Below are 25,212 nucleotides of genomic sequence, written 5' to 3'. Positions count from 1 at the left end.
CGATGAGTTCATCTTGAGGAGTTTAGTGTATTAAATTGATACACCATCAATAACACACAACGAGTGATGAACGTGATTGAGGCTTTAATACACTAAACAGCAAGCCTCCTGCCTCTGGACCCGAACTGGGTCGGAGGCGGAGACTTGCCACTCTTATACAGAAGCCCGAGGGGAGGGGCCACAGGCAGAGCCAGCCTGGACAAGCCCAGGCATGTACGATACAATACAGTACATGTAATGCAATAACGTGGTTTACCACAACCTTGGTGGCCACCAGCTCCCATTCCTTTTGATAGGTTAAATGAATGGACAGACTGTGGCAAATGGATTTCAATGTGAAGAAATGTAGGGTCATGCACTTTGTACTTAAAAAGGACAGAACAAAGTAATTTCTAAATGGCAAAGAGCTTGAAACAGTGGACGTCCAAAGAGAGAGTGGTGCGCTCAAGTACATAGATCATTAAAATGTTATGAACAGGTGCAGAAAATAAATGAAAAGGCCAATGCAAAGCTGGTCTTTCTATCTAGAGGACTAGAACACAAGGAGGTAGAAGTCATCCTGCTGATATACAAAGTTCTGGGTAGAGTACATCAGTAGAACTGTGAGCAGTTCTGGGTACCATACCTTCGGAAAGATATGTTGCCTTGCAAGGAGTGCGGTATCGGTTTATCAGAATGATGCAGGGCTCGGGGGTTAAATTGCAAGGACAGATTATACAAATTTGTACTCCCTGGAATTTGGAAAGTTAAGGGGTAATTTGATCAAAGTTTTCAAGATATTAAGGGGAACAGATAGAATAGATAGAGCGAGACTATTTCTGTTGGTTGAGGAGTCTAGGGCGAGGGTGGAGAATCTAAAAATGAGAAATCAGAAGTAAAATTAGGAAACACTTCGACATGCAAAGGATGGTAAAGCTTTGACATTCTCTTCTGCAAATAGGGGAGGCATTGTGGCACAGTGGTTAACACTGTGGCATGGACCCTGGTTCAATTCTAGCCTTAGGTTACTGTGTGAAGTTTGCACATTTTCCCAGTGTCTGAATGGATTTCCTCCGGGTGCTCCTGTTTCCTCCTACAGTCCAAATATGTTCAGGTTAAGTGGATTGACCATGCTAAAATTGCCCTTAGTGTCCAGGGTTACAGGGGTGCGGCAGGGTAAGTGCAGACTCGATGGGCACTGTAGGGATTCTATGAAATAGCAATTGATGCTAGATAAATTGTTAATTTTAAAATAGGATTGTGAGAGACTTCTATTATCCAAAGGAGCAAGGGCGGGTATATTGAGATAGGTCACAGGATCTCACTGAATGACAGAATAGGCTCGAGGAGTTAAATGGCCAGGTCCTGCTTCTATGTTTCCCAGGATTTCCTTTGCAGTGTGGTCGTCTTGAAAGCCTTCTGGTTCCTTGTGTAGACAGGGGCTTTCTCCTCCTTTGACTTCCATCACTAAAGCTTTCAACACCTGGGAGCCCTCTCTTTGCTCACCTTCTTTATTGCCGGTCTTTATCCTTCAAGCAAAGCCTTCCTGATGCTGTTCCAGCAGCTGCGGTAGCCTGAGGGCACCTCGCGTTAAGAGCGATACGCTGCTCAAAGAAGAGCAGGTTAGCTGTAATTCATGGTGGGCGTGCATGCTGCTGGGCTCATTTTGTACGTGCACCAGTTAGCCATTTGTATCATGATGGGTTGCATGCCACAACCATGGTGATCATCAGGCAGCGCAAAGCTTTTGTGCTACCTGTCTCACCGGGCAGGATGCGATGAAATCCTGCATCATGGTCCCTACAGATATTGGGCCGAATTGAACTTTGGTCATGCTAATTTTAATGTGAAATTTATTGTAAAATAAAACCATAACATTGACATTAGGAAAACTTTACTGATCTCCCTCCAATGAAAACGATTGACAATTAAAAAATAACTGCTTATAAATGTTAACAAATATTGGGATATATTTATAATCTTGAAAGGTTTGATCATTCATTCATTTGAGTATTTGGGGATGTAAAGGAGAATTATATGGAAAATCTGCAAGTTTAAAAGTATCTTCTTGAAAATCTTTGGTTTACTTATAATCAATGGTTGACAGATTCCCACAGTCAAACATGTTCACATAAATGTTTGATAATTATTCAAATTCTCATCTCAATTTCTGGTAATGATATTTAATTCCAATTCTACCTCCATATATGTGTCAGTTGTCTATTGTAAGCTAAAATGCTCAACAAATTTGTTTTGCGAAATTAATTTTTCACAAGTCGCAAACATGTTTATTGTTCTGAAAAGCAAATTAAATTCATTGTAGAATATCTCAAGTAATATAGAAATGGAAGAAAATTAGCAATGTCTGATTGGAATTTGAAAATGCATAAGATCTTGTATCCAATCCTCAGTCTTCCACTGAATTCCCCAACCCCAAACTTGATTAAATCACAAATGGGATTTACCCACCACTGCTTCCAATTTATATATAAAATGGTGCAATTTCATACATCCTACTGCAAATAGCTTTTAAAGGCACATTTTTAAAATGGAAAATATAACCTTTTGTCCTTGACTCCAGCAAACCTCTATAAAATGTATAAGTCTGGGGAAAAAAAGAGACATCTTTGTGCTGCCTGAAAATAAATAATCCTTTCTGCAACTGTTTATACTTTGGTCCATAAGAGCTTTGAAAAGTATCACCATATGATAGACACAGGTGTTTATGATGGATACCGTAAGTTGAAATAAATTACTTAGGCATGTGAAATTTGGTAGTAGGATAGGTAATTGGTATAAAAAGGATAGTGCTGAACCACTGATTTCCACTGCAGTGGCAGTAAATAACAAATAAAAATAAGTACACGATTAACTCAGAATTGTGACGATACCGTGGCTCGATCTATTATCATGCAGATGGTACAAGTAATCAAATGGTAGGGCAATCTGACTGAGCTTTTCTTGACATCACACACAGCCAACATATACCTTACCCTGTGAGTCAACATCATCTAGAACAAGTCTACTCTGTTACCTTTTCTTTGTTTTAACAATGCTTTAAGTAGCAGTATTAGATGTTATGAATATTATCCAAGGTAAATAGGTAGATTTATCTGCTGCTCGATCACATTTGTAAATAAAAATGTCCCTAGGTTCTGTGCAAGTAGGTATCTAAATAGGTTCTGGGAGCATTAAAAAAAAACAGGATTTTATTTTATTAGGCCCTTCAAGCCTGCTCCACAATTCGTTATGATCATGGTTGATCATCCAATCAAAGGCCTAATCCAACTTTCTCCCCATATCCTTTGATCCCCTTCGCCCCAAATGCTATATCTTACTGCTTCTTGAAAACATGCAATGTTTTGACCTCAACTACTTCCTGTAGTAACGAATTCCACAGGCTCACCACTCTCTGGGTGAAGAAATTTCTCCTCATTTCTGTCCTAAATGGTCTACCACGTATCCTCGGACTGTGACCCCTGGTTCTGGACACACCCACTATCGGGAACATCCTTCCTGCATCTATCCTGTCTAGTCCTGTTAAAGTTTTATAGGTTTCAATGAGGTCCCCCCTCATTTTTCTGAACTCCAGCGAATCCAACCCTAACCGATTAATTTTCTCCTCATAGGTCCGTCCTGCCATCCCAGGAATCAGTTTGGTTAACCTTTGCTGCACTCCCTCTGGAACAAGAACATCCTTCCTCAGATAAGGAGACCAAAACTGCATACAATATTCCAGGTGTGACCTCACCAAGGCTCTGTATAATTGCAGCCATGATCAAATTGAATGGTGATGCAGGATCGAAGGGCCGAATGGCCTACTTCTGCACCTATTTTCTACGTTTCTATCCCATGCCCCAGTTTCTCTGCCTCCGTCGCCTTCTGATGATGTCACCTTTGAAAATGGTGCTTCTGATATGTCTTCTTTTTTCCTTAATCAAGGTTCCCCCACGTATGGTTAACAGAGCACTCAACTGGGTTTGACCCATTCCCGCACGTCTGCCCTCACCGTTTCCCCTTTCTCCCAGAACCATGATAAGGTGCCCTTTGTCCTCACTTTCACTCCATTAGCCTCCACATTTCTGCCAGTTCCAGCATGATGCTGCCATGAAACACATCTCCCCCCCACCCCAACACCCACCCCGTCAGCATTCCACAGAGATTGCTCCCTCCATGACACCCTGCTTCACTCCTCCATCTCGAATAATTCATCATCTCCTTCCCTTGCAATCACAGAAGGTGCAACACCTGCCCCTTTACCTCCTCCCTCCTTACCGTTCAAGGCCCCAAACACTCCTTTCAGGTTAAGCAACGTTTCACTTACACTTGCTTCAATTTGGTCTATTGTATTCGCTGCTCCTCTACATTGGGAAGGCTAAACGCAGACTGGGTGACCAGTTCACGGAACACCTTCGCTTAATCCGCAAGCATGACCTGAACCTTCCGGTTACGTGCTATTTTAACTCAGCACCATGCTCACATGCCCATATGTCCATTTGCGGCCTGCTGCAATGCTTCAGTGAAGTCCAGCACAAGCTGGAGGAGTAGCATCTCATCTTTCGGTTGGACACGTTCAACCCTCAACGATGATTTCAGCAACTTTAGATTTTGACCGTTCTCCTCCAACTTAAACTCCCCCCGCCCCTTTTTAAAAATATTCCACACATGTTTTGCCTCAATGCAAGCTCCTTTTCCTCTCACACAAGGCCATTAGTCTTTTGTTGTTAAAGTTGTTACTTTTTACTGCAGTTTCTACAGCTCTAACACATTCTCCATAAGACCATAAGACATAGCAGAATTAGGCCACTCAGCCCATTGAGTCTGCTCCACCATTCAATCATGGCTGATATTTTTCTCATCCCCATTCTCCTGCCTTCTCCTCATAACCCCTGATCCCCTTAGTAATCAAGAACCTATCTATCTCTGTCTTAAAGGCACTCAGTGATTTGGCCTCCACAGCCTTCTGCAGCAAAGAGTTCCACAGATTCACCACCCTCTGGCCGAAGAAATTCCTCCTCATCTCTGTTTTGAAGGACCGCCCCTTTAGTCTGAGATTGTGCCCTCTGGTTCTAGTTTTTCCTACAAGTGGAAACATCCTCTCCACGTCCACTCTATCCAGGCCTCGCAGTATCTTGTAAGTTTCAATAAGATCCTGTCATGTGAGAGTACCTTTAAGACATGGATGTTTAAGCAATGTACCTTTAAGAAAACAGTGATGTCAGAGAGTGGGTGGAGCTGGGCTTTAGATCAGCCATTTTGAAGTTTCAGTTTGAAAAAGCAGCTTGTGTGTGTCTGTGTGTTTCCAGAGAGCTGCAGTTTGGAGGAAAAGAGCTTGGGCAGTGTCTGTGTTTTGCAGTGAGCTGGATTTGCTGTGATGTCTGCCATGAAAGACTATCTCTGGATCATTTGGGTGATTTAAACTCATAGTAGTAAAGCCTTTAACCTGATGTGATTCTGTTTAAAGGTGTTAAGTCTCTTGGACGTTTGAAGGAACATTTTGGAGGAATTATTTACTGTTGCAATATTTTCGGAGTTATCTTTGAAGTAAGGGGTGTTAAGAGATCCAATGTTTATTTAAGATGTTAAGTTGAGTTCATGGAATAAACATTGTTTTGTGTTTAAAAACCCACGTGTCCATAATTGTAATCCCACACCTAGGGAACAAGCCGTGTGAACAAACAAAGAACAAAGAACAAAGAAATGTACAGCACAGGAACAGGCCCTTCGGCCCTCCAAGCCCGTGCCGACCATACTGCCCGACTAAACTACAATCTTCTACACTTCCTGGGTCCGTATCCTTCTATTCCCATCCTATTCATATATTTGTCAAGATGCCCCTTAAATGTCCCTATCGTCCCTGCCTCCACTACCTCCTCCGGTAGTGAGTTCCAGGCACCCACTACCCTCTGCGTAAAAAACTTGCCTCGTACATCTACTCTAAACTTTGCCCCTCTCACCTTAAACCTATGCCCCCTAGTAATTGACCCCTCTACCCTGGGGAAAAGCCTCTGACTATCCACTCTGTCTATGCCCCTCATAATTTTGTATACCTCTATCAGGTCGCCCCTCAACCTCCTTCGTTCCAGTGAGAACAAACCAAGTTTATTCAATCGCTCCTCATAGCTAATTCCCTCCATACCAGGCAACATTCTGGTAAATCTCTTCTGCACCCTCTCTAAAGCCTCCACATCCTTCTGGTAGTGTGGCGACCAGAATTGAACACTATACTCCAAGTGTGGCCTAACTAAGGTTCTATACAGCTGCAACATGACTTGCCAATTCTTATACTCAATGCCCCGGCCAATGAAGGCAAGCATGCCGTATGCCTTCTTGACTACCTTCTCCACCTGTGCAGCCCCTTTCAGTGATCTGTGGACCTGTACTCCTAGATCTCTTTGACTTTCAATACTCTTGAGGGTTCTACCATTCACTGTATATTCCCTACCTGCATTAGCCCTTCCAAAATGCATTACCTCACATTTGTCCAGGTTAAACTCCATCTGCCATCTCTCCGCCCAAGTCTCCAGACAATCTAAATCCTGCTGTATCCTCAGACAGTCCTCATCGCTATCCGCAATTCCACCAACCTTTGTGTCGTCTGCAAACTTACTAATCAGACCAGTTACATTTTCCTCCAAATCATTTATATATACGACAAAGAGCAAAGGTCCCAGCACTGATCCCTGTGGAACACCACTGGTCACAGCCCTCCAATTAGAAAAGCATCCCTCCATTGCTACCCTCTGCCTTCTATGGCCTAGCCAGTTCTGTATCCACCTTGCCAGTTCACCCCTGATCCCGTGTGACTTCACCTTTTGTACTAGTCTACCATGAGGGACCTTGTCAAAGGCCTTACTGAAGTCCATATAGACAACATCTACTGCCCTACCTGCATCAATCATCTTAGTGACCTCCTCGAAAAACTCTATCAAGTTAGTGAGACACGACCTCCCCTTCACAAAACCGTGCTGCCTCTCACTAATACGTCCATTTGCTTCCAAATGGGAGTAGATCCTGTCTCGAAGAATTCTCTCCAGTAATTTCCCTACCACTGAAGTAAGGCTCACCGGCCTGTAGTTCCCGGGATTATCCCTGCCACCCTTCTTAAACAGAGGAACAACATTGGCTATTCTCCAGTCCTCCGGGACATCCCCTGAAGACAGCGAGGATCCAAAGATTTCTGTCAAGGCCTCAGCAATTTCCTCTCCAGCCTCCTTCAGTATTCTGGGGTAGATCCCATCCGGCCCTGGGGACTTATCTACCTTAATATTTTTTAAGACACCCAACACCTCGTCTTTTTGGATCACAATGTGACCCAGGCTATCTACACCCCCTTCTCCAGACTCAACATCTACCAATTCCTTCTCTTTGGTGAATACTGATGCAAAGTATTCATTTAGTACCTCGCCCATTTCCTCTGGCTCCACACATAGATTCCCTTGCCTATCCTTCAGTGGGCCAACCCTTTCCCTGGCTACCCTCTTGCTTTTTATGTAAGTGTAAAAAGCCTTGGGATTTTCCTTAACCCTATTTGCCAATGACTTTTCATGACCCCTTCTAGCCCTCCTGACTCCCTGCTTAAGTTCCTTCCTACTTTCCTTATATGCCACACAGGCTTCGTCTGTTCCCAGCCTTTTAGCCCTGACAAATGCCTCCTTTTTCTTTTTGACGAGGCCTACAATATCATTCGTCATCCAAGGTTCCCGAAAATTGCCGTATTTATCTTTCTTCCTCACAGGAACATGCCTGTCCTGTATTCCTATCAACTGACACTTGAAAGCCTCCCACATGTCAGATGTTGATTTGCCCTCAAACATCCGCCCCCAATCTATGTTCTTCAGTTCCCGCCTAATATTGTTATAATTAGCCTTCCCCCAATTTAGCACATTCATCCTCGGACCACTCTTATCCTTGTCCACCAGTACTTTAAAACTTACTGAATTGTGGTCACTGTTACCGAAATGCTCCCCTACTGAAACATCTACCACCTGGCCGGGCTCATTCCCCAATACCAGGTCCAGTACCGCCTCTTCCCTAGTTGGACTGTTTACATATTGTTTTAAGAAGCCCTCCTGGATGCTCCTTACAAACTCTGCCCCGTCTAAGCCCCTGGCACTAAGTGAGTCCCAGTCAATATTGGGGAAGTTGAAGTCTCCCATCACCACAACCCTGTTGTTTTTACTCTTTTCCAAAATCTGTCTACCTATCTGCTCCTCTATCTCTCGCTGGCTGTTGGGAGGCCTGTAGTATACCCCCAACATTGTGACTGCACCCTTCTTATTCCTGATCTCTACCCATATAGCCTCACTGCCCTCTGAGGTGTCCTCTCGCTGTATAGCTGTGATACTCTCCTGAACAAGTAGCGCAACTCCGCCTCCCCTTTTACATCCCCCTCTATCCCGCCTGAAACATCTAAATCCTGGAACGTTTAGCTGCCAATCCTGCCCTTCCCTCAACCAGGTCTCTGTAATGGCAACAACATCATAGTTCCAAGTAGTAATCCAAGCTCTAAGTTCATCTGCCTTACCCGTAATGCTCCTTGCATTAAAACATATGCACTTCAGGCCACCAGACCCGCTGTGTTCAGCAACTTCTCCCCGTCTGCTCTGCCTCAGAGCCACACTGTCCCTATTCCCTAGTTCTCCCTCAACGCTCTCACCTTCTGACCTATTGCTCCCGTGCCCACCCCCCTGCCATACTAGTTTAAACCCTCCCGTGTGACACTAGCAAATCTCGCGGCCAGGATATTTATGCCTCTCCGGTTTAGATGCAACCCGTCCATCTTATACAGGTCACACCTGCCCCGGAAGAGCTCCCAGTGGTCCAGATAACAGAAACCCTCCCTCCTACACCAGCTGTTTAGCCACGTGTTTGTCTGCTCTATCTTCCTATTTCTAGCCTCACTGGCACGTGGCACAGGGAGTAATCCCGAGATTACAACCCTCGAGGTCCTGTCTTTTAACTTTCTGCCTAGCTCCCTGAACTCCTGCTGCAGGACCTCATGCCCCTTCCTGCCTATGTCGTTAGTACCAATATGTACAACGACCTCTACCTGTTTGCCCTCCCCCTTCAGGATTCCCTCTACCCGTTCGGAGACATCCTGGACCCTGGCACCAGGGAGGCAACATACCATCCTGGAGTCTCTTTCACGTCCACAGAAGCGCCTATCTGTTCCCCTGACTAACGAGTCCCCTATAACTATTACTCTTCTGCGCTTTGACCCTCCCTTCTGAACATCAGAGCCAGCCGTGGTGCCACTGCTCTGGCTGCTGCTGTTTTCCCCTGATAGGCTATCCCCCCCGACAGTATCCAAAGGGGTATATCTGTTCGAGAGGGGGACAACCACAGGGGATTCCTGCACTGACTGCCTGCCCTTTCTGGTGGTCACCCATTTCTCTGCCTGCACCTTGGGTGTGACCACACTTACAAAACTGCGATCTATGACGCTTTCCGCCACCTGCATGCTCCTAAGTGCATCCAATTGCTGCTCCAATCGAACCATGCGGTCTGTGAGGAGCTGCAGTTGGGTGCACTTTCTGCAGATGAAGCCATCCAGGACGCTGGAAGCCTCCCGGACCTGCCACATCTCACAGTCAGAGCACAGCACCCCTCTAACTGACATTGCGTCAATTAATTAAAATTAAAATTTGTCTTTTTTTTTTTTATAAATACTTTTTTTTAAATTACAAAGTTACTGTCAACTATCTGTTTCCTAGCACTAGATTTCTAATAGAAATGCGATAGCTAACTATAATATCCTCCGATCTCTGGCTTAGATATCCTCTAAATTATAATTAAGTTATTATGTTTAATTAGTTCCCAAATACTCAAAAAAATTTAGGTTAGAATCCCAACCAGCCACTCAGGTCACAGCTTTTCTGTGATGTCACTTCAGTTTCCCCCCGACACACACAATTTGAAAAAAAGGTATAAAAGTAAAAATCACTTGCTTACCTTCTGAGATGTTCTCAGGTTCTCTCGCTGACAGAGACTGCTCCTCCACCTCCAATCCTTGGCCTGCACAATGCTAATAATATAATAATATAATATGGCACTTACCTTACACCAATGGGTCTTATTATTAGGTTAGAGGAGGAGGGTGGGTGGGAGACACTACACGTGTAGTGTCTCGGGTTTCCTCTCCACCAGAATTTATTGGGGGGGGGGGGACTTGCCAGAGGTCGAACTTCCGGTTCCCGCCGAAATCCAAAGGGCTGCTCCTGTAAAGGTAAGGTTTTTAAACTCACTACTCACCTCCAGGATGTGTTGCTAGGAAAAGCAACACATCCATTAAAGGGAGAGGTTGGTTGAACTCCATGATACATTTTGGGGTTCTGAAAACGCCTCTCCCATAACAATCCCCCCTCATCCTTCTAAACTCCAATGAGTATAGACCCAGAATCCTCAACCGTTCCTCATACAGCACTTCTGACGAAATGTCAAAGTACTCAAAATGTTAACTCTGTTTCTCTCCGAATAGATGCTGGCAGACCTGCTGAGTTTTTCTGGCGTCCTCTGCTCCTATTTTTCTGTGTGGTTGTTTCAGATAGGCAGGGTACCCAGAAACGTAGCTTCCACTGTCCTCTCAAAGGAGCAGAGGGGTGGGGTTGCTGCTCTGCCAATGCGATTTTTCACTGCCCCCACTGACTGTTACACTCTGGTACAAGGAAGAGATTAGTGCTATGAAGTGTGCATAGTGCTTCATCCAAGGAAGCACAGAGGATGAGCCCACAAATGGCAGAGAGGCAAGGACATGCATTCAGAACTGATTCTATGCAGGAGTGGTTCTTGGCATGTCCTTGTTCAGAACACATTTTCGTAAGGTCCTCTAAAATAATAACTGCCAACAGATAGTCGCTGGTGATATACCTCCATGTGAAGTTCCTTGTACCTTGACGCTATAGTCTTTTGAGGGATTGCCCATTCTTCACAAGGGAGTGAAGCAACATTAATGAGTTTGATTCAGTCAACGTTCAAATTGCACCTACTCTCTCCATCATAATCATGGTCGTCAGAATCTTTCAAACACACTTGGTAATAAGTCCCTTTCATCCTGGCCCCCTCACATTAATGCCATTGACCATGAATAATGCAACCATGCCGACATCTCAACCATCATCAAGCCATACCCACAATGCAGATAATGACACAACTGAAGACGTAAAACCTTATATACGCTGACTCGAGTGAATGTTGCATAATTCATACAGATATGGGAACTCGAACATGATGACTAGACAATTGTGCCACGGCAGCTCATTGAAATAATTGTGCTTCATCCATTCCAGCAATGGTCCTGATTAAGAACTGGGCATCATATGCATCAGTCCTGGCTTAAACATATCTCTGAAAACCGCATCCTGTAGCACCGCAAACGACAATGCAGCCACATGGCGACAGCAGATGGCCGATATTAACCAGACACCACATGGCTTACCGAGCTGTGCTGCCCCCACCAAGGCCAAAGTGCAACACTACAGTGCAGATCAATGTGTAGCATCAAGCTTTCATACTTCTGATTCCCTTGCTGACCAGCATCTGGTCATGGAATGTGATCGTTCAGCCTCCTTTAAAGGCAAGCTTAGATGGCAACTGAAAGATACAAGGGGCATATTAGTGCTTGAGCTTTTGACTTCTGGACACTTGTGTGATACAACAGTGAAGGAAGATGCTCTCAAATGCCTCATCAATTAGGCCACATCATTGCTCCTGGTGAAGCCATTTTGAGTTGCAACTCAGCATGCTGCATAAATGTTATTGGTAAGAAGCTACCTCATTTTTATCATTCCTTTTGAGCTCTCTACTGTACATGCACACACAGAGTCATGTGGGAGGGAAAATAAATATATTGAACAAGTGCTCAAATGTGATGTATACAATGTGAATACAGTAACCACGGTGAACTGATTAGTGCCTTCGGAGAGATAGCACCCTGCACTCGCAAATTCTTACAAAGTTCCCCCGTGTTGCCTCAGAGGAGGTGGAGGCATTCAGCTCGCTTATCGGCCTAAAGGGTAATGAGGAGCATGGTGGCCAGGCTCATTGTGCAGCACCCATTGGAACCTCCTCCAGACTGCGGCTTCTGCATCATACTCCCTCTCATGCCCTTGTCCAATTCTGTGTTCAGCAAAGTGACAGCATAACCTCCATAATTACCACCTTGTGCCAAGGCAATCTCAACACTTCTTTTATCACCAGTTACTGGAAATTTACAATCACTAACAGCCAACAGCTTCGGCACCTTGGCGATCTCCATGGCCGTTTGCTCTAAGGCTTGCCTACCCCCAGTTCCAACCATCTGTTTTCTGTTCTTTGCCCTTTTGTTCTGCGACCACGGCATGAAATTATGTCGCCCTCATATCCAGTGTATGCAGAAATAATGCTCTTCAAAATGTCTGCACATCAGAGTGCCGATCTGTTTTGCGTGCAGTTAAATGAGCTGCTTACACATTCCTCTGCTTCAGCATTGAGGATTGTAAATGCCAAATCTCGCATTTGGTCTGCAGGATTCAAATTTTTTTTTCCAATTAAGGGGCAGTTTAGCGTGGCCAATCTACCTAACCTGCACATCTTTGGGTTGTGGGGGTCAAACCCACGCAGACACGGGGAGAATTTGCAAACTCCACAAGACAGTGGCCCTGGGTCCTCAGTGCCGTAGTCCCAGTGCTAACCACTGTGCCACATGCCATCCCCGCAGGATTCAGATATGACCCTTTCCTTGGACCTCTGTGTCTACAAGCCAAGCTATTCACCTTGCCAGCACACAAAAGGTCATAACTTTTTGAGGCACTGGATCCATGATCGCCTATGGTTGCAACTGCTGCAACCTGAGCCCTTGCCTTCTTGGCCATTAAAGCCTGGAATTCTCCCATCTCTGGCACCTGACCCAAGGGTGAAAATCTGAGCCTGAACCTTCATAGTCTGCACTGTTCAGTGCCACACCACATGCTGCACTTACACCTCTATCATAAGAGATATTTTAAGGACATCCCTCAAAGCAGATCAACAAAAATTCTAATATTTTTATTGAATAAAGTGCAACAAAAATTATAGTACAAAACACAGTTTCTGAATTGTTGGATTTATTTTTTATAAAAAGTCGCCACTACTGACTTCCGGTGTTGACCATGGTGTGAGTGGTCGCACATTTGGTGGCTCCCGCTTGTGGTTGACTGTTTGGACCTTTTTCCCCGATTTATGGTGGAACTGAGTTATAGTATAAGGTGCCAGTGAGGTGGAAGAGAGTATCCCACCAGTTTATGGATTTGTGGACCAGAAGTGGTCTAAAAAGGAGAGTGCAGTCGTTGAAATCTGATTTTGAGCCTGCGACACAGGGGAAGATGGCGGATGGTGAGGATCCGAGTCTGCCGGCCCAGTGGTCGACGGAACAACTTGTGACCTTTCTGCATGAGAGGTTTGCCTGGCAGAGGAAAGAGAACTTGGAGGACCTGGCCAGGGTGGTGGATCCTATAAAGGTGGGGATCGATCGCATGGAACTGAGGTTAGAGGTTAGGCGATCCAGAAGGTGGAGGAGGCAGTGGGCGAGCACGATGAGCAGCTTGCCGCCATGGAAGCGGAGATGGGGCTGATGAGAGATCATCAGAAGAGGCTGCAGGAGAACGCCTTGATTTAATGTCTCACCCAAAACTAATAACAGTCATGAGCAGTGTAGAAGCCACTCTTCATGAATTGGTATGAGTTCAACTGTCTGAATATGTAGATAGTGTGCTGAAAGATAGGAATAATGTTTGTGGAGATAGGATATATTGGCTGCATACTCTTGATATTCCAGCTTTATCCAAAGCTCAGAATATCATCTGTTTATCCAGGCAAATAACACAGCATGTAATTGCCAATGAATATACTGTGGTGCAGAGAGTTTATATTACAGTTACAGGTCTCAGACCAGTAGCTGCACTGTCAGCTTCAGCTCAGTAGAACACAGTTTACACTGCCAGACTAGAATTCCAAAGGCTACACGGCCACAAGTTTACACGTAGCTCATCTCCCAACAGTTAACATTTTATGTGGTAGGCTAGTATGGGAGTCCTCAATACCATTTAAACTTAATTGACCACACACTGGAGTTAAACTTCAAGCAGTGTCAAACCAAAGACTAGAGTCTAGCAATACCTCTCTCCAATGATCAGTTTGGATTTCATTTATTGATTTACATGAAAACTGTAGCTTCTCTGAGTGGTGCACATCATTTCATATCAATGCTTAAGTTTCAATGTAAATGGTGTTAAAGCTTCACAGCTTTTGGTTGCAGAAAACACATCATTAAATAAAAATAGACTCTAAAGTTAATCATATATCTCTATAATTGATTTAGGGTTGATCAGCCACTACTCCCTCTTTTCAGAATCCGGCATTGGTAAGTGAGAATATAAGAGAGAACAACAGGCATTGCTACTAATATTTGGCCATCAATGATGTATGGATTAGTGGTGTCAGGGATTTGGAGAAATTTTGTAGCATTTGATGCCTTTTTACACAAGTGAATGGGGGGCGGTTAGCTCAGTTGGTTAGATGGTTAACTTATGGATCAAACGGCAAAGGCACTAGCCCTGATCCCCACATCCTCCTTGAGTTTCTTTTCTATCTCTATCACTCCCTATCCGGGCTCTTCTCCATGAAATTTGCTCCCTTAACCCCAGTCTCACTAAAGTGCTGACTATTCAACTTCTCTCCTTGGACCCAATGCAAGCTTTGTAAAATGGTTCCTCTCCTCAGGTACTGCGCATTGCCTTTTCAAAACAGCTATCATCATTCCTCAATTAAAAAGAAAACACAATTCCTCTGTCTTTGCAAAAGACTACAACGTGTCCAACTTCCTTTTCCTCTCCAAAGCCCTTCGACATGTTGTCACCTCCCAAATCTTTGCTCACTCTCCCTGTAAGTCAATGTTTGAATATTTCCAGTTACGTTTGTGTCCCTGCTACAGCATTGAAGCAGTCCTCACCAAAGTAATAAATTATCCTTTGTGACTATTGTGTATTTGTGTATTCCTTGACTACTGACATCTGCCTATGCAACATTGGTTCCTACCACTCCTGCAACTCTCATCCATAGTTTTCAGCTACAGACTTGACTATGTCAATGCTCTCCTGGTCCACATGCCATCTTCTACATTCTGTAAATGTCAGGTCAACCAAAACCTGGCAGCACTTACTCTATCACTATATCACTCACCCATTATTCTGTTTTTCCTGATTTATATCTTAGTCTCCAACTTAAAATTCTCATTATGATGTTAAAATCCATCCATGGCTTTGCCAATTCCCATCTCTGTAACCTTCAGTGAAGTGTCTTTGGATGTTCTTCCATTTTATAGGTCCAAATAAATGCAGTTTGTTGTTGTGACCAGACAAATGAACAGTTGCCCATGTGGTCATTTGTTTGTTCTGTGCACTAAGTAACACCACCATAGGATCCCACTTTGGTCTTCAAAAGTGCAAGAGCACTATGCAAGATATTACTTAAAATTTAATACATGAACATTTATTTCAAAATGAACTAAATAACCTATCATCTCTGTAATATTACAGGAGAAAATCTTAAATTTTACACTTTGAGTACCAGAAAACACTAAGGATGAATAAATTCGGTAAATTATTTTAAAATTCATATAGTGTTTCACTTTAATGAATGTAAATGCTCTATTTTTATTCAAATTGTTTCATAAATGCTTTTATGTTTAAAATAATTTCTTGGTTTGTTTGATAATTTTGAAAGGCCATCTTTAAGAGGAACTTCCAAATGCCTAAATTCAAAGCAATTTGCTTCTTATATGTCACGGTAAGGTTACCAGGACATACTGGATTTTGAACATGGAGCCACTCAAATGTAGAAAGGAGCAATGCATCAAACTAAACCAAAAAACATCATTTGCATAAACATGTGTTAGATACTCTTTCAAGTCTACCATCAGGTAGATCATGATAACAAACATCTCAACATTACAACCAGACAGACTTTAACTGACTGCAAAATACTGAACAATTAATTATTGAAGTGACAGCTACCAAATCGACATAAAACAAAAATACATTTGTGTCATATTTCAACGAGTGAGAGGACACGTTTACATTCTACATGGATCATATTATGTATCTTCAGAACCCTCTTTCCTCAATTCTACCTGTGCCATGTTAGTATCTTGGGGTGGTGAACAACTTAGAATAAGTATAAATACCACAGGGGTTCTTGTTCAACTGGATATAAATGAGTGTCTTATATTTAAATATTAAAATAACAGCACCTTTGTCATCCACAAATGATGGGAAATAAGAAATCATTTAATAGATCTATAGTTACTCACTGTTCTTGCCTGGATAGATAAATGGCATCAAATGGAATGTTTTGCCAAGATTTAGATACAGGTTATCAACTATCTCTCCCTAAAGGCCCTTGAGAAGGATGCATGGAAGGGACTTGCAGTTTATGGCTAAAACAGTCATAAAGTGGGTGGATCATGAGCAATGAATGTTTGATGACTTTTGCAAAGTCACAAACCATTTCAAGGTTTGTGCCTCATTTTTATACGATGTGTACATAAGGTGGAGGAGGGAGTGATTCATATTGGAGTGCTGCCTTTAAAGGTAAAGGTAAGGTAAAGTCGCCATAGTCTTAGATGACAATAGGCTGCTTTCCCCTTTGAGGGTGAGAGCTGACTGATGGTGGTTTAACCTGAGGATCACCACACCTCAAGTGAGGGGCCAGGATGGGGAGGCGAGACCTTCATGAATAACCTTTAAAGGTAACCTGTCCTCCTTTAAGGGAGATACAATTCCATTCTGTTTAAGGGAGGCACAATTTACCTGTCCTGCATGTTTGTGAACTTAAACTTGGACAAAAAGTCACAATCCGTACTGGATAAATGTTGGTAGGTTTTTAGATAATGCCATGAAGGGTTTTGCAAAGGAGATCAACAGGATGGAGAATTCAAGCTGTTGGAAGAAGAGTGCAAAAGCAAGTAGGACAGCAACATTGAATGGAGTTGGTTACCACGTTCACTGCTACAGCTAGGACCAAGTGTGAATAGACTTGGAAAAATAAATATTTGACAAATGGTGGCAAGGGTAAATGCAGAGCTACGCATAACAATGGGGCTGCAGCTCCTCTTCTCATACAGTATAAAGTTGCTGTTTCCCTTGACATTGGTATTCTTCTGATGAGTCCAAGACCTTTGACAAAACATACTTTTTCACTGAAGCACTATATCGCAGTTGCTGACCAACTCTGAAGAGATCTCGTTTTTGGAGATCTAATTCCACTTACAAAAGGAAACCCGTGGATATTAGTGATTTTTTTTAGGATCTATTTGTAGACAATGTGGTTGGGAGAATTTCACAACCTTCATCTTTTGTAGGTTTTATTAAAGGCTAATTTTCTTAAGTTTGCAAGCAAACAGAAGAAGTGTATACACAATCCATCATGATTTATTACAGAATGACAACACCAGCATGTTGTATTACATGAAGGTTGCTGTCTTACCTTTTTACAAACAATCTTGTGAATCGAAAAATTAAATTTAGTATGGATGATTGTGGCTTTGTTGAAAATTGTGAACAGTAACAGACCAAAGCACAACAGGTATTCAATCACTGCTGCCAAAAGGAAAATTAAATTAAAATCGTATCAATAAGAAAGTTTGGTGGCGTTAAGTCAGCAGACTATCCTTCAACCCCCTAAAACCATCGGTGTAAAATTCAACTTGGAGGTGGCAGGTCTGGCAAAGTAAAGGAAATCTGGCCATGATGGACAATAGGCACTATTGCGACAATACAATACCCACATTCCCATACCATGCTCCTCCCCCATACATTTCAGTCTAGATCAGAATAATGGGTTGAAACCTTCGCTTTCCAGCAGGTGCAAGTGTCAAATATGTAAAGTGAGTTTGGATGTTCAACCGCAGTAACATGGTCTCAAAATACAAAACTATTGTGTTGCGTAGGTTTGGGTTCGGGAAGGGTTTATCAGCTGGGTTAAGCTCCTTTACAGTGCCCCGGTGGCGAGTGTGGTGACGAACCGGCGGAGGTCGGAGTATTTTCGGCTGTACCGAGGAATGAGGCAGGGGTGCCCCCTGTCCCCCCTGTTGTTTGCATTGGTGATCGAACCCTTGGCCATAGCACTGAGGGAGTCTAATAAATGGAGGGGGGTGGCCCGCGGGGGAGAAGAGCATCGGGTGTCGCTATACGCGGATGATCTGCTGCTGTACGTGGCGGACCCAATGGAGGGGATGGTGGAGGCCATGCAGACTCTGAGGGAGTTTGGGGAGTTCTCGGGCTATAAGCTCAATGTAGGGAAGAGTGAGCTTTTTGTATTACAGGCAGGGGACCAAGAAAGAGGGATAGGGGACCTACCGCTGAGGAGGGCGACGGGGAGTTTTCGATATCTGGGGATCCAGATAGCCAGGAGTTGGGGGGGCCCTACACAAATTGAATCTGACGAGGTTGGTGGACCAAATGGAGGTGGACTTCAAAAGATGGGACATGTTGCCGCTTTCAATGGCAGGTAGAGTGCAGTCGGTCAAAATGGTGGTCCTTCCGAGGTTTTTGTTTGTGTTTCAGTGCCTTCCCATCGTGATCACCAAGGGCTTTTTCAAGAGAGTAGGTAGGAGTATTATGGGATTTGTGTGGGCGAATAAGACCCCAAGGGTAAAGAGAGGGTTCCTGGAACACAGTAGGGACCGAGGAGGTCTGGCGGTGCCAAACCTCGGGAGCTACTACTGGGCAGCAAATGTGGCGATGATCCGCAAGTGGGTTATGGAGGGAGAGGGGGCGGCATGGAAGAGGATGGAGATGGCGTCCTGCAAAGGAACGAGCCTGGGGGCGTTGGTGACGGCACCGCTGCCGTTCTCGCCATCAAAGTACACCACGAGCCCGGTGGTGGCGGAAACGTTAAGGATCTGGGGCCAGTGGAGACGGCACAGGGGTGCAGTGGGAGCCTCGGTGTGGTCCCCGATCAGGGGTAACCACCGGTTTGTCCCGGGGAAGATGGACGGGGGGGTTCCAGGGCTGGCATCGGGCGGGTATTAGAAAAATGGGGGACCTGTTCATTGACGGGACATTTACGAGCCTAGGTGCACTGGAGGAGAAGTTCAAGTTATCCCCGGGAAATGCTTTTAGATATATGCAGGTGAGGGCTTTTGTGAGGCGACAGGTGAGGGAATTCCCGTTGCTCCCGGCACAAGAAGTTCAAGATAGGGTGATCTCGGGTGTATGGGTCGGGGAGGGCAAGGTGTCGGATAATACACCAGGAGTTGAAAGAAGAAGGGGAAGCGCTGGTAGAAGAGTTGAAGGGTAAATGGGAGGAGGAGCTGGGGGAGGAGATTGAGGAAGATCTGTGGGCGGATGCCCTCGGTAGGGTTAATTCCTCCTCCTCGTGTGCCAGGCTCAGCCTGATACAATTTAAGGTGGTTCACAGAGCTCACTTGACGGGGGCGAGGTTGAGCAGGTTCTTTGGGGTAGAGGACAGATGTGGAAGGTGTTCAGGGAGTCCGGCGAACCATGTCCACATGTTTTGGTCATGCCCGGCACTGGAGGAGTTCTGGAGAGGAGTGGCGGGAGCAATATCTCAGGTGGTGAAAGTCCGGGTCAAGCCAAGCTGGGGGCTAGCAATATTCGGAGTAGTCGATGAGCCGGGAGTGCAGGGGGCGAAAGAGGCCGGAATTCTGGCTTTTGCGTCCCCAGTAGCCCGGCGAAGGATCTTGCTATTGTGGAAGGAGGCGAAGCCCCCTAGCCTGGAGGTCTGGATAAACGACATGGTCGGGTTCATTAAGCTGGAGAGGATTAAGTTTGCCTTGAGAGGGTCTGCGCAGGGGTTCTACAGGCGGTGGCAACCGTTCCTAGACTACCTCGCGGAGCGTTAGAAGAAGGCCGGTCAGCAGCAGCAGCAACCCTTGGGGGGGGGGGGGGGGGGATGGATGAGCGGGAGATAACATGGAGGGAGGGGGAAACTGGCACGTGCGGGCGAGAGGCAGTGTATAAAGCTATGTAAATATACCATTTTGTCATGTATATATCTTGCTCAGTACGATTTTGTGTTATTTTGTTACGGGGGGGGTTATTGTTTGTAAGGGGAAAAAATTGTGTTGTTAAAAAATCTTAATAAATATAAATATTTTTTTTAAAATACAAAACTATCTGTAGTTGAATACTAATTATGTTAATCAGAGGTCGCTCATGTAGGAAATGAAAACAATATGACACTGAAATTCTTATAAAGGCACACTAATAATTCCAATAAAGTCATTATATAGTGTGGAAAGTCATCCAAGAGAAAGGTCACTACATATGTTTTAGTTTTTATTGCTGATCTAGTTGAAGTGATTGCAAACTGGCAAAATAAAAACAAATATAACAATTGCAGTTGCAAAGGCATTTTAAAATACTAGATTCCATGCAAAAGCTACCTATGGATTTTCATTATATTGCACAGTAAATTTGCCTGATGATATAAATGTCTGAAGTTTTACAGAGATGGAAAAGCTTTATACCTTAGCCAAAATCACATCAGAGCCCTGAATACACAAGTCCGTCCCCATATCTGGCACCTATAATTTGTGCCAGTAGGTGTGAATGGTGAAGGATGGATTTTACACATGGGTAGTTCACAGAGGCAGTGGTACATATAAAAGTCAAGCAGTACTGATACTATAGTGATAACCCTCAGACTTATGTCAACAAACATCGATTGAAATTGCAAGCTCCAAACCTTTTTTAACTGAGACACAGTGCTTTTTATCAACATTCAAAGAGCAGAGGTTTAAATGAATTAACAACTTATCAATCCCACAGACTTTAGCCACGTGAAGGTGTATTTATATTTACTTTTAGCAATCCTAATGACCTCTCCAAAAGGGACCTGACTTTTCCAAAACAACTCTGGTAAGATTAAACCTTTCTCTCAAATTCGTAAAGCTCATGAGTGGTGTTTTAGAAATCTGAGCAACAAAAATTGCTTCTGTGTGATGGCAACTGTATTTTCTTCCACAACCTATCATGATCACAGTGGCGGGGGTGGGTTTGCTGAAAGTTTAAAATTTGACTGACAGTTCCAACTGGTTATAAAGAGATTAGCTGTCTTTGACGTGGGATTATTAATATAAATGTTTGTTTTATATGGGACTTTCAAGGGGCTAAATCTAAGTCAAATTACTTAGTCAAATCTAAGTCAAATTTCAAAGTCAAATTACTTTCAAGGGGCTAAATCTATCGAATAAGCTTTATCAATGAGCTTTTTTAATATAGTGAAATCTTTAATAGATACTTAGAACCATGGGCGAAATTCTCCCCCAACGGCGCGATGTCCGCCGACTGGCGCCCAAAACGGCGCCAATCAGACGGGCATCGCGCCGCCCCAAAGGTGCGGAATGCTCCGCATCTTTGGGGGCTGAGCCCCAACATTGAGGGGCTAGGTCGGCGCCGGAGGGATTTCCGCCCCGCCAGCTGGCGGAAACGGCCTTTGTTGCCCCGCCAGCTGGCGCGGAAATGACATCCCCGGGCGGCGCATGCGCGGGAGCGTCAGCGGCCGCTGACAGTTTCCCGCGCATGCGCAGTGGGGAGAGTCTCTTCCGCCTCCGCCATGGTGGAGACCGTGGCGGAGGCGGAAGGGAAAGAGTGCCCCCACGGCACAGGCCCGCCCGCGGATCGGTGGGCCCCGATCACGGGCCAGGCCACCGTGGGGGCACCCCCCGGGGCCAGATCGCCCCCCCCAGGACCCCGGAGCCCGCCCGCGCCGCCTTGTCCCGCCGGTAAATACCTACTTTAATTTACGCCGGTGGGACAGGCAATTTCTCGGCGGGACTTCGGCCCATCCGGGACGGAGAATTGAGCGGGGGGGCCCGCCAACCGGCGCGGCCCGATTCCCGCCCCCGCCCAATCTCCGGTACCGGAGACTTCGGCAACCGGCGGGGGCGGGATTCACGGCGGCCAACGGCCATTCTCCGACCCGCTGGGGGGTCGGAGAATGACGCCCCATTATATTATTTCATCTCAGCATGGCTCCTGAGGTCAGTCCATGATGGATACTGGATGAGTTGGCACTGAGAGTGTAAGGGTGAAAGGTGGTAAATGGGGGGAATGGATTGGCATGAGCTGGCACTAATTTCCCATGGAGCTTAAAGGATTTGTGGATGAGTGGGCTGTCATGGGTTGGCATAAAGTGGTCTGTAGAGACATGTCATGTTGGTAGATGATCATAAGCTGGAATGGAGAGTATGACGCACCATGGAGAGGTGGGTGGCATTGGCATGGATGGGGCATGAGGTGTGTGAGCGGCATGAGGGTTGGAGGACACTAAAAGGCTTAACTATTTTTATTACAAAGTTTCAGAGCACCAAGGTAGGCCTTTTAAACAGCCCTTGCCAGCCCCTGTGGCTGTCTCCGGGCTGTTTCTGGGGCGGTGGGCCTGATTCCAGTTAGCATCACCTCCCCATCGCAATGAAAATCCAGCCATTTAGGGAGGTTTCTCTCAAGTCGGGTTTGGAAATTTCCCAACTCTGTGCACCCAATTTGGGAGCGAATATTGAAGTCAAAGTGCTCAATAATATTGTCAGGGGAATCTTGGTAATGCCATGTCCCAGTATGCTTTGAACTTCAAAGTAATTACTATATTGTAAACAGACTATAAACAACTGCAAATGATAACTGCCCGAGGATTATCTGACTTCTCTTGGGATAAAGTCACTCTTTTGTATCAAGAGAGAAGAGGAGGAACCTTCCAGACTGATGCTGATTCAATGCCTTCACTGAAACTAATTCAGAGAGGTATTATCAATTCAATGGGTCTTTCAGATACAAAGACAACGGCTGTCTCAAATGCTCAATATAGAAAATCTAAAACACAGGTTGTAGAATTGACCTAATCCCCACCATTTTTGGAAAAATGACTTTTAAACTTGTTCAAGTTACATGGTGAGGAAGCCATTTTGTTGTCTGCTTTTAAAATGACATCAAGAAACTGTTCTGCAGTCATGAGTTCTATTAGAAAGCTGTCAAACCAGCTGCAGGTCATCTGAGCAGCTACGATAATGAATGGCATAAATCTCAAAATTGAGAGAAGAACGTCTCCCAAGCCTGTTCCAGCTTCGAGTTCACCTGACAACAAACCTCCTGGAAATTTAAGTGCAAGATTCACAGCTCACTGAAAATTCTCTGCTTTGCAAGAGCTTCACTTCAACTAAAGTATCAACTCATTTAAGAAACTACAGGCTTGCCACGGAAGGGACTGAGACAATCATTAATTGGAATTGCATTGTTTTCCCTTCATCTGTATGTAATCTTCACTGTGTTAGTATATGTGAGTCGAGTTAATGAGATGCCATGTTTTAAATTCCGGGATAATTGTCTGATAACAGATGGCCTCCTTTGTTTTTAAACTCACAGAAGAATTGCTGCTGGAAATTGTTTGAATTATGGCGACCATTCTGGTGGTGAGAGAACACACAACCTTTTTCATGTGGGTATCTTGATTGCAGCCAGTAAAGAGGAACACATAAAATCAGTCCAATGACAGTAGGTTGATCAGAACAATCACCAAAGATACTCAGTTATAGACAAAAGTCCAGTTAGCACTCCTCAGCTCTTGTTTACATCCTTGCATAAAGCTAAGAGAATCAAACTTATCAACTGACTGGAAGTTACTACAATCTATGACCAAGAACTTACATATTTATCTCTTGAACCACTACTGGAACCAAGTCGAACTTCTTCCACGTCTCTCTTAAGTTGGTTGAAGGACTCTTCTGATCGCCATATCTATACAGCAAAATTCAAAGTTTATTACATGTTTTAAATATTCAAAACAACTTAGTTGAAGAGTCATTATAAGTAAAGGTCAAACTTAGGTTACTACTGGTGTTTGGTATTTATTGGTAATAATTTTGCTTCAGTATTCAACATCTTATTGGAAATTGTGCATTGATAAAATCAGCTATTATTACAGTATTTGGATTCTGTCACTGATATGACTGCTCACTTGATCAATCAGCTAGTAAGAGCCAGAGATTTAGGCCACTGATTCCTCCAAAAACAGTGGCCTTGATTTTAACCCTACTCAAAAGTTTCACCAAGGCCAATCTGCCCAAGTAACTGAGAAGACCTACACGAAAATGTATCCTTCTGTATTCATGGAAAAGAATGATTTTGGTATTTTACTGATTATTGCATTTCAAACAGTCAAACCCTTCAGCCAACCTTTATACCAGTGACATTCTGACAACATTGAAAAACGTGCCACAATCTAAAGAGAGCTCCTGAACGTAAAAAAATGTGATGGATTCATTTATAAACAGAAGATTGGGCTAAAATGTTTTGACAACCTAATGCTCACCTCAATGTACTTTTCCCAACAGAGAATTTTCTCACTTTACTACCCTTACGAGGTGCTTCCCAGTGGCAACAGCAGAACTGCTGAGGATTGTTGCTGCTTATATACAAACCTTTGAAATGACCACGGTCAGAGACTGCTCGTCCAAAGTAGACATGTCAACCGTGTTCAGCTGCTTATGGGAATGGTGAGGGAGCAAAACATGCTAACATCCTAAGAAAGGTCAACATACGCCACTACAACTTTCATGGTCATGGAGTTCATCAATTCCAATGACCTGTCATTTACAGAGTTCAGAACGAGTGACTCTTTGAAAAGCCCTAATTACTTATTCCACCGACATGCCCAAAGGTAGACATCTGCCTCCCTAAAGAAAAGCAGAGCTTTGACCTCAGACTGCATCCAAAGTTGCTAAGCACATGACCATGGAATCTTCCTTTGTGAGGACCCAATTGAAGTATTCCTGTCCAGTCCAAAGATGGCCCAGAGCTGTTCAAGGTGATTCTGCAAAACTATCCGCAGTTTCTCCAAGTAGAAGTTGGCACGGTTTCTACAAGTAGAAGTGGGGCAGCACCTTAGTACTGCTGTCTCACAGCTCTAGGGAACCGGATTCAATTCCGGCCACGGGTGGTTGTATGGAGTTTGCACTTTCTCCCCATGTCTGCGTGGGTTTCCTCCGGGTGCCGGACATCCGGTTTCCTCCCACAGTCCAAATATGTGCAGGTTAGGTGGATTGGCCATGCTAAATTGCCCCTTAGTTTCCAAAAGGTTGGGGTGGAGGCATGGGCTTAAGTAGGGTGCTCTTTCCAGGGGCCGGTGCAGACCCGATGTGCCGACTGGCCTTCTTCTGCACTATAAATTCTATGACTGTCTATGACTGAAGTCAGTGGGCTT

At 44.5% G+C, this 25,212-nt stretch overlaps 1 protein-coding gene across 6 annotated transcripts in view; it reads right to left on the bottom strand.

Annotated features, from left to right (window-relative positions):
• Nucleotides 1-25,212, bottom strand: part of pmfbp1 (polyamine modulated factor 1 binding protein 1) — a 1,352,449-nt gene that overhangs the window by 886,663 nt on the left and 440,574 nt on the right. For all 6 annotated transcript variants that reach the window (XM_072517945.1, XM_072517947.1, XM_072517950.1 and 3 more), the window contains exon 9: nucleotides 23,658-23,747. In XM_072517945.1, coding sequence (XP_072374046.1) covers nucleotides 23,658-23,747 — 90 coding nt within the window. The remainder of the gene's footprint in view (nucleotides 1-23,657; nucleotides 23,748-25,212) is intronic.

The sequence above is a fragment of the Scyliorhinus torazame genome, chromosome 10, assembly GCF_047496885.1.
Source record: "Scyliorhinus torazame isolate Kashiwa2021f chromosome 10, sScyTor2.1, whole genome shotgun sequence".
Lineage (NCBI taxonomy): Eukaryota > Metazoa > Chordata > Chondrichthyes > Carcharhiniformes > Scyliorhinidae > Scyliorhinus > Scyliorhinus torazame.
This window is presented reverse-complemented; position numbering and strand designations above follow the sequence as displayed.